Source organism: Saccostrea cucullata, unplaced genomic scaffold (genome assembly GCF_032062105.1).
Source record: "Saccostrea cucullata isolate Sc308-1 unplaced genomic scaffold, CSIRO_AGI_Scuc_v1 ctg238, whole genome shotgun sequence".
Taxonomy (NCBI): Eukaryota; Metazoa; Mollusca; class Bivalvia; order Ostreida; family Ostreidae; genus Saccostrea; species Saccostrea cuccullata.
In genome coordinates this window covers 322,427-334,633 of record NW_026931063.1, presented here as the reverse complement: position 1 = coordinate 334,633, position 12,207 = coordinate 322,427, and the positions used below count along the sequence as shown (strand labels likewise).

The following is a 12,207-nucleotide window of genomic DNA, read 5'->3' as shown; positions in this document are numbered from 1 at the left end:
GCGGGGCTCTACTGATTATATAGTGAAAATGCATTAATTCTTCGAAAATCTTCTTCTCTGCTTCTGGGTATTAAATAAACTAACTAAGCACATAGTTATGATGAGCAAGGGTGCCTCTTCCAAAATTGTGAATTTTATGGCCGCAGGATTAGGGGTTCTGGTGTTAGGGCGTGGCTCTATTGATTATATACTCAGTAGTAAAAATAAATTCTTTGAAAATATTTTCCTTTGCTTCTGGGTTTCATGCCAATATATTTATGATGAAGAAAGGTGCATCTAGCAAAGTGTTTTTTTTATGCCCCCAGGGTCAGAGGGGGGGGGGGGTACATAGTCTGAAAATAAATGAATGCTTTGAAATCTGCTCTTTAGTATTAATCAACCATTTTATGATAAATTTTGAATATGTGGCCCATGGATCAGTGGTTCCTTTAGGGTGAGGTGCACAACTGGGTATAAAGTGGAAGTGCATTTTCTCTTTGTTACTCTGATATACCTCTGGGTATTAAGTAAATGGAGTAAACATGCTAAGTTAATAATTATGATAAGCAATGGTGCCTCTTTAAAAATTGTAAATTGTGAATTTCATGGCCTCTGGTTTAAAACACGAATCAAATTTAATTGTTTGAAAGTTGTTACACAATACTCAGGTGACCTATAAGGCCCGTGGGCCTCTTGTTAAAAAATATATTTATTTTGCTTTGAAGACAGTCTGAAATAAAAATGATCTATTTTAGCATTAATATCTTGTGCTTCCTGTGCATAGATGCTTTTGAAATTGTGATAGTAATTTTTGAAATTTTTGCGGCCGATTTGATGCTTTGCATGAATTTTACTTGTAATGTATACTAGGGGTATTTTTTTAATGAACAATTATTTTGGGGTTTGACGATTTTTTTTTTCTATGGTATACATGATGAATAAGTGTAATAAATATAATTTGTGAAAAAAGTGTCCAACAAGCCAGGGGGTTGAATATGGGGGTGGGGGGTTGTTGTTCCTGTCCACAAGTAACTGTGATGTGGCGTTGTCGTGTTGATCCCAGCTTGACAACAGAATTCAGGATACTCAGCGTTGAAACACCAAGAAATTTTAACCGCATGGCAAACACATATCATCGGAGGTCTGCGTCTAACTTTTTTTACAGACAAAACTTTTTACAATAAAATATGAAGTGAAAGTATGAAGATTCGACTTATCCCACCACTTTTGTTGCAGTACAGTTAAATAAAGGTATAAGGTATGTTTGAGTAAAACAATTTGGTATACTGAAAGAAGTTAATATGCTGTTTTTGCATAATGGGCATATTAAAGATTCGTTGGAGTTTTAGGTCACCTGAGTTTCTCAGGTGACCTATTGCTATCCGTTTTTGTTCGTCGTCGTGCGTTGTGCGTCGTGCGTAGTGCGGTGTGCGTTAACATTTGAACATTTTCAGCTTCTTCTCTGCAACCATTGAACCAATTTCAACCAAATTTGGCACAAAGCATCTGTGGGTGAAGGAAAACAAACGTTATGAATTTCATGATCCCTGTCCCCCTGGGGCCTGAGGGGTGGGACCAAAACCACTAAAATTAATGCAATCTTTAAAAATCTTCTTCTTTACTCCTGGACATCAAGCAGTCAAACTGTTTGCATGATTGTAATCAGCATTGAGCAAAATTATGAAATTCATGGGTCATTGGTTCTAGTGCTAGGGTGGGGCTAAATAAGTATATAGTGAAAAAGCATTATTTCTTTGAAAATCTTCTCTGCTCCTGGGTATTAAATAAACCAACTCAGTGCATAGTTATGATGAGCTAGAGTGCCTCTATTTTACGGCCCCAGGGTCAGGGGTTCTGGTGTTAGTGTGGGGCTCTATTGATTATATAGTGAAAATACATGAATTCTTTGAAAATCTTCTTTTCTGCTCCTAGATATTAAATAAACTAACTAAGTACATAGTTATGATGAGCAAGAGTGACTCTACCAAAATTGTGAATTTTATGGCCCTAGGCTCAGGGGTTCTGGTGTTAGGATGGGGCTCTATTGATTATACAGTGAAAATACATGAATTCTTTGAAAATCTTCTTCTCTGCTCCTGGGTATTAAATAGACTAACTAAGTACATAGCTTTGATGAGCAAGAGTGCCTCTACCAAAATTGTGAATTTTATGGCCCCAGGGTTAGGGTTTCTGGTGTTAGGGTGGGGCTCTATTGATTACATAGTGAAAATACATGAATTCTTTGAAATCTTCTTCTCTGCTCCTGGGTATTAAATAGACTAACTAAGTACATAATTATGATGAGCAAGAATGCCTCTTCCAAAATTGTGAATTTTATGGCCCAAGGGTCAGGGGTTCTGGTGTTAGTTTGGGGCTCTATTGATTACATAGTGAAAATACATTATATCTTTGAAAATTTTCTTCTCTGCTCCTGGGTATTAAGCAGATGAACTACCTATATAGTTATGAGCAAGGGCCCTAATCTTCCAGATTTGTGAATTTCAAGACCCCAGGATCAGGGGTACCATAGAGGGGGGGGGGGGGCTGTACTTATTTACTGAAAATGAATGAATTATTTGAAATCTGCACCTTTGTACATGTGTTAATCAAATATTTTTCAAAAGCAAGGATGCCTTTTCAAAAATTGTGCAATGTGTGGATCTAGGCCTAAGGGTCAGGGATTCATGTGTGGAAGGGGCACTACTGATTTTTGCTGAATATTACTGATTAGTTGAAATGCATTTTTTGTTCCCCTACCCTGCCGATGGGTATTAAGTAACCAAACTAAGAAACTGCTAAGTGTATAGTTATGAAGATCAATGCCAGGTGCCTCTTTCAAAATTGTAAATGCCATAGCATCTGGCTTAAAACATGAATCAAATTCAATCACTGGATAGTTGTTGCATAATGCTCAGGTGACCTATAAGGCCCATGGGCCTCTTGTTATGCTAAAAAATTCACACATGATTTATGCTGAAAATTTATGTAATTCAATCCCACAGATCTACTTCAACAGTTTACTTATGTTAATCTTAAATATCCCTTTTTTACAAATTCAACTTGTGTGCAGGAAAATTCTATAATTTTATTTTATATTTTACTTTTAAAATTTTGGAAGACTACGTTATAATTATATGCTGTTTGAAACTTTTTGTCCTTTATCTCATGCATAACCCGAAATCTCTTTCACAACCGAATAATCGCATGCATAGGCAATGTTATTTATTTAAAGTATTTGTCAAAAAATACACAATTCGAAGTTCAAATTTTGGTGAATAGGATGCACTTGTTGCATACTCATGGTGGATATTGAATTTTCAAGGTTAGTTGAGATTAACACGAATTCTAGTCGGCAAATACTATTTTCAATCAGCGCTTTCGCTCTACCAGCCCTTGCTTCGAAACAAATATCGCCGCTAATCGACAATCATTGCATTTTATGAGAGTGTAATATAAAAGAAAAATAAATTGCTCATGGAATCACATTCTTATATATCAATAAAAATATCAATTATTGCCTGAATCGGGTCAATTTACTACCTGTGTACTGGAATTATTTGTATCGAATGCATAACCGGAAATCGATCTTTTGATTGTTATACACAACTGCTGGTTGTGCAACTGATCGATTAGCAGGCATGTTTTTAGGGTGTGTTTTGTCCATAGTATCTGCATTTTCCTTAGGATTTCCCACCAACTTTGGGGTGCATCCGTTCCTAGAGCACGGCCTATGCATGTGACTTTACGTACAGTATATAATAGATTTTTAATTTACCAAAATATTATATGCCAAAATTAATGGTATACCTTGGCAAACTAAAATCGCCAAATTTGTGTACCGCCAAAAAAAAAACAAAAAAAAAAAAAACAAGAAAAAAAAAAAACGGCTGTACGGTACTTCTGATATCTATTATAGTAGAACATTGATGATGAGAACTGAAAATTCAGGATATTACATATTTACTTTCTATCTCTCGAACCCCTAGATCTCTCAAAGTTTTCTTGCGGTCCTTTGAACTTTGAGAGATCAAGAGTCACCTGTACTCAAAAGACATTAACACTCATTATCTCACACTCAATGGGACCTCACAAAAATTCGAGATAATCAGGCAAAATACTTACAGAATTGAATGGTGTTGAGATTTCCCAAATCACTTCAATTTATCCAACTTGAAGGTATTTGAAATACTGATGTTTGGGATACTGAAGTTCAACTTTACATTGAATGTTTGAATTAAATGACATCATTCCAGGAAAATTGTAACAAAATTTTTCATTCTTTTAACTTATCATTAAGTCTTTTATAAGGTATAGTGAACAGGTAGCATATGTTCAATTTGGATGTTGAATTAACTTTGACAGGTGGATTGGTAGACCTCTTTCATTTTCAGATGTTACACCTCCAGAGTTCAACAACTGTCCTAAAACAATATACACTGACAGTATGGAGGCTGTGAGCTTTGTTACCCCCACTGCCACTGACAACTCTGGACTGGTGAAGAATGTGACTGTGGATCCTCCCAATTTCAAAAGTGGTACAGTGGTGTCCAGGGATTTAAATGTCACATACACAGCAGTAGATAATGGAGGGAATACTGCAAGATGTACAATCTCATTTATCATCAAAGGTATATTCATGATACTTAAAAATTGAAAATGACTCATAAATAGTCATACCCATACCGTATAATCCCTATTAACCCCTATAATCGTCCCCTAGGTCTTTCTCAATTGTCGGGATCGAAATAGGACCCCTGTACGGTGATTAAAATCATCTAGAATTGCATCAAAAGTGCGCCATAATTTTGAAGACAGTGAAAATGAAAACTGGTTATTGGGTAACATCTACGTAAAATATTCCTGAAAGTGAAAGATTTTTAGAACGCCCTAATCATTATGTATATAACTGAAATTGAAAGTTACCTTCAAGATTTGTTCTCCTTGTGTAATTTCTGATTTTTTGAAGTAGTAGAAATATGACATAAAAATTATAACTAGAAAACCAAAATAATCACCCATTTTGCAATTTTCTAAGCGCTCGGGGCAATAAATAGGGATTATACGGTATTTGTTTTACTTTCTCTGTTTTCAGAGACAAGAAGAGATTATGCAACAGTAAGGTGTTCACCGTCCTTCTAGCTGTCTGTTCTTCTTGTATTTTGAGAATACAAGAAAGGATGTTATTTATATACATATAGAAACTTTATGAACAATTAACCAGAGAGTACAATTTAGAATTCCTAGCTAGCTTCTTTGTCAACTCTTACCACTAGTGGAAAAATAAAATTCTAAATTGATTCTAACATTAACATACATGATGGCACTCCGATCTGATCCCAGGAGTGTAACGCAAACCAGACAAGTATTCTGAGAGTATTGCATAAGCAATAAATGTCCCTTACCGGGCTCCCCTTTTCTCTTTAGGATGTCTTTTTTAGACAGGGTCTATTAGTGTCTATTAGGTTACTATCAGTCGATTCCTTAAAATGAAAGTTGTGGGGAGAACACATGAATTAAATTTACGCTATATTAACTCAAATTAATGAAAATTAAAAGCTGAAAATATTAATTGTAAATCACACCAGTAAACAAAGTACTCCTCTGCGTATTATTACGACTGCATACGCATCATCCATTGTTTACTTCCGGAAAAATATTACTTCGGATCCGGTGAATTTCGGACAGGCTTTTAGACTGAATTTTCTACTTCAAAGTAAATGAAAAATGTGAAGGTATATTATTCACTGCAGTTTTGTTAGGGTCTTCCGTCTTCAGCAGAAGACCCTTCTATTTTTCTTCTGTTTCTTTTTTACCTATACTCGTATTATTATTCTTTTTCTCCTTACAAAATTTGTGCAGAAGATTTCTCCAAGATGTCGCGTTCGATTTGCTTCAAATTTTCACGGTCGATGCGTTGACATCTGAAGTTAATTCCGGCAAGTAATTTTTTTGAAATTTACTTCCGGTCGGAAGTTATCGCCCTTTGATCGAAATTTAGAGGACCTCCTTGTCTGTTTTGTAACTCAAAAAGAAATCAAGCTTGAAAGCTGAAATTTTTAGGGATGATAGAGGACATGTTGCCATGTTGCACCTGGGTCAGGGTATTTTCTGGAAACGAGTAATATGGAAGCTCGGTAGGGGTCGAAATTTAGGATACAAATCATGAGTGATTTTTTCAGACATTTTGCATAATATCTTTTAAAGTATAATTATTTTTAAAAACATTCTGAACAAAACTTGTACGAAACGACAAGATCTTCAATATGATACCAAGAAAAAAGTGCTGACTCATCACATTAAGGGCTGATAGGGGTCAAAAGTATTTAATCAATAACTCTTTAACAGTCAACATTTTGCTAAACATAATTGAAGCAAAAATGTTTATCACAACAATCTACAACTATATATTATGATTTTTTTGTCGTATGTTACATAAATAGGGGCCACAAGGGACCAGAATGCTCAATCTTTGACACTTTATATCTCGCAAGTGGGGAATTTTTGATAAGTAACATTGAACAAAAGTTGTTCAGATAAATATTCTGAACAATATGCATTCTTTCATTTTTTGCTAAACGTCCCCATTAAGGAGTTGGAGGGTAAGTCCCTAAATATTTCATGTGCAAATATCTCGGAAACAAAAAAGAATCTCTGAATACTTTTTGAGCAAAAAGTGTTCAAAATCTTGGGAGCTTTAAGTGAAAATCAAGAAAAAGGGGCTTGACACTTAAATTAGGGGCTGAGGGGGGGGGGCAAAAGTTTTGAATCGATAACGCTTTAACAGTCCATATTTTGTTATACATAACAGAAGCAAAAATGTTTATCTCAACACTCTACAACTATATATTGTTATACCTTTAAAAATTTGTTCCTATACAAATCTATACGAAAAACAGTCTAACATTTCTAATGTTTTGCTGAGCGGGCATAAAAAAAATGGATATTGGACCGCTCAGAGAGATGTTGGACCGCTTACGTCACAGAATGGGCGGAGTTAATCTCATTTTCATTCGTTGGTGTTAAGTACCAGTCCACATAAAAATCAGACAAAGGGTGATATATGAGGTCTCTCAGAATTTGATGATTTTCCAATCATTTAATTTCTATAAAATACTTGATTCTGATTGGATAAAAAATTCTTTTGATAACTGCATCAACAAAATCTAGAGTTCGGTTGCACTAAGCAGCCGGAACTATTTGACAGTCGGTACATGTGTATTCCCCGCTTCCAGGTTACTTTTTGAAGGAATAATTAAATACCTTTGCTTTAATAAATATTTTCCTGAATTTCGGAACCTGTCCGTTAGCTTCCTGACTTACTTTCTACTTTCGTTTCATTTTGAATTATCCCCCTTTGCTAAACAAATTAAAATCGTCTGCATGACGACAATACAGTTACGGGAAAGAAGGGAAGAAATCGTTTAATCGACATAATTTTCTTAAATGTTTGACTTTGAGATATCTGGTATGAAACAATAGAACTCTGAAAAAATGTTTTATTATGCTACCAAAGCGGGGAAAACCGAAAATCTGTTAAATCGTGGGAAACGAGTGATCGAGAAAAACGACACTGCATGAATTGAGGACGGAATTCTTTAATCTTGAACTATCGGCAGCAGACTCTTTCAGGTATTACAGCATTGACAGGTTATGATACGTATTTATATATTCGGTTTGAAATTCAAATGAAAAGATGCGCAAATGAAATCCAAAATTTCTGTGACGTAGAACTGTTAGGATATTTGAGTAGCTTCCCTTTACATTTAAGAACTTAGATAACTTACCGGGGAAAATATACCCAGAGGGGATAACACAACAGGTATTTTTTGTGTTAAAGAACTGTAAATTATTTTGGAGACTGTTGGTAATCACACGACAATATTTGATTACGTTTTTCGTTAGCATGGTTAGAGCCATTTTGAATTTTCAGCAATTAACGTTAACGTTATGGTGATGTATTCGTGCGCACTGTTTTTGATACATAAATTTAATAGAAAATTGAAAGAAATTTTAATTTAATAATTTAAAATCATAATTAAATGATAAGAAATGAATGTAATAATTTTTTCTTTGATCGATGTATCAAAGAAAAAATTTGGACGGAAAACTTTTTCATCAATGCGCTACGCGCATTGATGAAGTTTTCCGTCCAAATTTTTCTTTGATACATCGATCAAAGAAAAAATTATTACATTCATTTCTTAACTCATAGATTTATTTTGAAGTATGAACAATGTATGTAAAATGAAAAATGTTTTGAGACATGGTTACCATGGAAACCCGACCAAAGAAATTTCCTTAGCAACCGGCAGACCTTTCACTGTTGATGGACCAAAAATCACCTATCTTTAAGGCTTAAAATAACATGTTGATACAATGAGAATTATTCTTACTTATTGATGTAATAAAGATACACATTTAAAGTGTTCTAACAATGTAATAAAAAATATTTAGGTCTTAAGTCAGTTCTGTGTTAGACGTTGGAAGGTACACATGTACACATGTTTTACAATTTTAGCTGATTCAGCATTTTTCGTGATTTTGGCAATATTCAAGGCCAAATTTTAAAAATGGGCAGATTAATACAGTTGTTGTGTGTATTTCACATAAAAGCAGAGGAATTTCTCTTTTGAATTTTGAAGTCAAATCCATGGGCTCTTTTAAAAATTAAATCTGTTGCCTAGCAACAAATATGGTCGTTTTGATGATGAGAAATCATGTAAAAAGTTAACGGAAAAATCAAATGAACTGTTATCTATGATAAACAAGATACAAAATTTAAAATAGTATAATTAAATTCGAACTCCCTTGCAAACTATTGAATATTGCATCATTCTTTGTCTCCATAGCAACAACCTTTTCCCCATAGCAACAAGGCAAAGAAAGGTAATTTTGGCGTGTATACATGTAATCTTATTAAAGCTTATTTTAATTAAGGCAGAAAAATGTGGTAGAGCAAAATTGCCAATGAAATGCTGCTTTTTTTTATTTTTTTTATTTTTTATTTTTTGGTACTTAATCAACCCATGGCAACGATTCCCTGTGCCATGTGTCTCCTGTAAAGCAGATTTGACTTTGGCATCATATTGTTTGTCATGGAATTAGATATTCAAGTAATATGCTGATAATTGCATGTTGAGAGTTCGGAAAGAATATAAAATGTAGCAAGTTTATATTGAATATTGTATAATGACTTATTTCCATAACAACAACACCACTCCCCTAGCAACGACACAAAGAAAATTAATTTTCACACATATTCATGTTAAGCTGTTAATCTTTTCTATATCTGTCATTACAAAGAAAAAATGACGTTGTAATGTTTGTTTTACGAAAGTGTTTTTGTATTCATTTAATCCATGACAACTATTCCTAGCACATAGCAAACAATCTTGTCAGTATGTGATACTTGTAGTCGCTATATTGAAAGATTCGGCACTCGTCACAGATTTCTCAGAAAATATTACAATGTAACAATTATAAACAAATAGTTTGAATATCATAACTATGGAAACATTTCCAATAATATTTGGTTAGAGTAACATTCAAAGTGAAAAGGAAGATCAGGTTTTAATTATTCTATTTATACTTGTCACAGATTGGATATTTTTCTTTCTAAACAGAAAGAACCGTTCGCGGTAGCTCAAATTAAGGTAGAGCGCTCGGTCTGTGATCGGGAGGCCGTGAGTTCAATCTCGGCTGCGACTGATCTAAGTCCATAAAAATGGGTAGCAAATGTTCCTTCGCCATGCTCTCACCACTTTCGATTGAAAGTTGCGAGTTCTTCGGATGAGACCTTTAAAATAACAATTGCGCCACATATATGACTGATTGGTTGTATGATTGTTTAATGTACTTCTCGAGAATTTTTCTCTCATGGAGACGCCACAACTTACAGGTGGAGAGCTGCAAATTTTGTCCTATATTCAACACTTTCAGCAGGGAGGGATCTTTTTCTTGCCAGCACCTACTGCATGCGATATGCGAATTCGGCTTATACGGTCTTATCCGAAGGACCAGTCTCCATGCCCCACAGTGGAATTCGAACCTGTGACGTAAGGATCAACTCCTTACTTCGTGACTCTAGGGCAGACGCTCTAACCACTGCTCCATGTGGGCGACGCAGCACATTAAAGAAAGATAAAAAATCAAAATAAGAAAGGTCGCATCGCAGCCAGTTACAGTTATTCACGTATAGATGAAGTTTACACCCATTTGAAAGAAATATCGCAAGATATCCAGTATTTTGAAAGTAAAATAAAGCTGGATCAAGTACAAATGAATTTACAACATGGCTAGTCACACAAGTAGAAACTTTATTTTTGTAACGTCATTCGTCGGTCGTAAACATTTGAACATTTTAAGCTTCTTCTCTGGAACTACTGAACCAATTTCAACCAATCTGACAGATAGCATTTATGGGTAAAAGAGGAATAACAAGGGACCAAGGGCCTTGAATCCCTCTTCTAATAAATTGTACAATATATCATTTTTATTTGAAGCCTAACTCTAATTTAAAAAGACCAAAGATGCATCAACTAACAAAGTTTGATAATTTTTAGCCAGTTAGGACTGAGGATATTTTAATATATCTATAAAATACCATAAGTAGGTCACGATGACCTACTTTGTTATTGAAATTTTCTAAGAAATCAAAATGTGTTCATTGACAAAGATTGATGATTCTAAGCCACTACGTACCTGAGACATTCAAAAGTAGATGACCTACTTTTGGTCGACGATTTCCGAAAACCCAAGATGCATCAACTGACAAAGTTTGATTATTCTAAGCCAATAAGTACCTAAAATACTTAAATATAGCCAAAAATTGTCACAACTTGACCAACTTTTTACAGGAGGTTCTCCAAAAACCTAAGATGCATAGACTGGCAAAGTTTGATGATTCTAAGCCAATGAGTACCCTAGATATTCAAAAGTAGGTAAACGTGACCTACTTTTTGATGGACATTCTCTGGAAACCCAAGATGCCTCAACTGACAAAGTTTAACAATTCTAAGCCAATAAGCACCTAAGATACTTAAGTATTGCTATAAAATGTTAAAAGTCGGTCATGATGACCTCCTTTTTGATCGACGTTTTCTGAAAACCCAAGATGCATCAACTAACAAAGTTTGATGATTCTAATATATTTGGAGATAAGTACCTGAGATATTTCAAAGAAGGTCATCTTGACCTACTTTTTGGTTGACATTCTTCGAAAACCCAAGATACCTAAACTGACAAAGTTTAACAATTCTGGGTCAATTTACTAAGATACTTAAATAAAGCCATAAAATGTCAATAGTAGGTCACGGTGACCTACATTTTAGTCGATGTTCTCCGAAACCCAAGATGCATCAACTGACAAAGTTTGATCTTTCTAAGCCAATAAGTACCTGAGATACGTAAATATATAAAATGTAAAAAGTAAAGTCACCGTGAAATACTTTTTGGTGGACGGTTACCGAAAACCCAAGATGCATCAACTGACAAAGTTTGATGATCATAGGTCTGAAAGTATTCAAAATATGCCTTTTCAACAATTTGAAAACAATTGCCTGCAAAATTCGAAAAGTAGGTCACAGTGACCTACTTTTTCCATAAATATGTTTTGGGGACCCAAGATGCCTCGACGTACAAGATTTGATGATTCTAAACCTCTCTGTGTCTGAAATAATGGGTCTAAATGATTTAGAAAAGATTGGCCATAAAATTTAAAAAGTAGGTCACATTGACCTACTTTTAATTTGACAACTGACAAAGTTTGATAATCATAGGCCTTAAAGTGTCCAAAATATGCCTCTATATCAATTTGAAAACAAATGCCCACAAAATCACTGTGACCTTCTTGTGAAATAACATGATGTAAAGTCTTAAGATGCATCATCTTACAAGATTTGATGATCCTAGTTTTTATAGTAAGCAAAATATAAACGTTTTTATGAAGTGTAAATTTATGTCAACTTTGAAGTGACCTTGAGACCACGTCCTTTGCCCCAGGGTGATGCCTAGGACAATTTTCAATCTTTAACATATCTTGATCCTTATATGTAAGTTTAGTGAAAATATGCTAGGTGGTTCTGGAGAAGAAGATTTTTCAGCAACCAGTACTTTGGGTTTTATTTTTTTTATTATATACCCTTGTTTAAAGGTCCAAACCCTAGTTTTAGTATAAATGGTAGCTCTTGGGCCAAGGATGCACTGTGACAGTGATTGGTCAAGGGGTTC

At 34.6% G+C, this 12,207-nt stretch overlaps 1 protein-coding gene across 1 annotated transcript in view; it reads left to right on the top strand.

Moving 5' to 3' along the window:
• Window positions 1–12,207, top strand: part of LOC134231244 (uncharacterized) — a gene marked incomplete at its 3' end in the record, with an annotated part of 423,563 nt that overhangs the window by 97,054 nt on the left and 314,302 nt on the right. Inside the window, 1 exon segment of the mRNA XM_062713186.1 lies at window positions 4,371–4,607. Within this exon segment, the coding sequence (XP_062569170.1) occupies window positions 4,371–4,607 (237 nt within the window).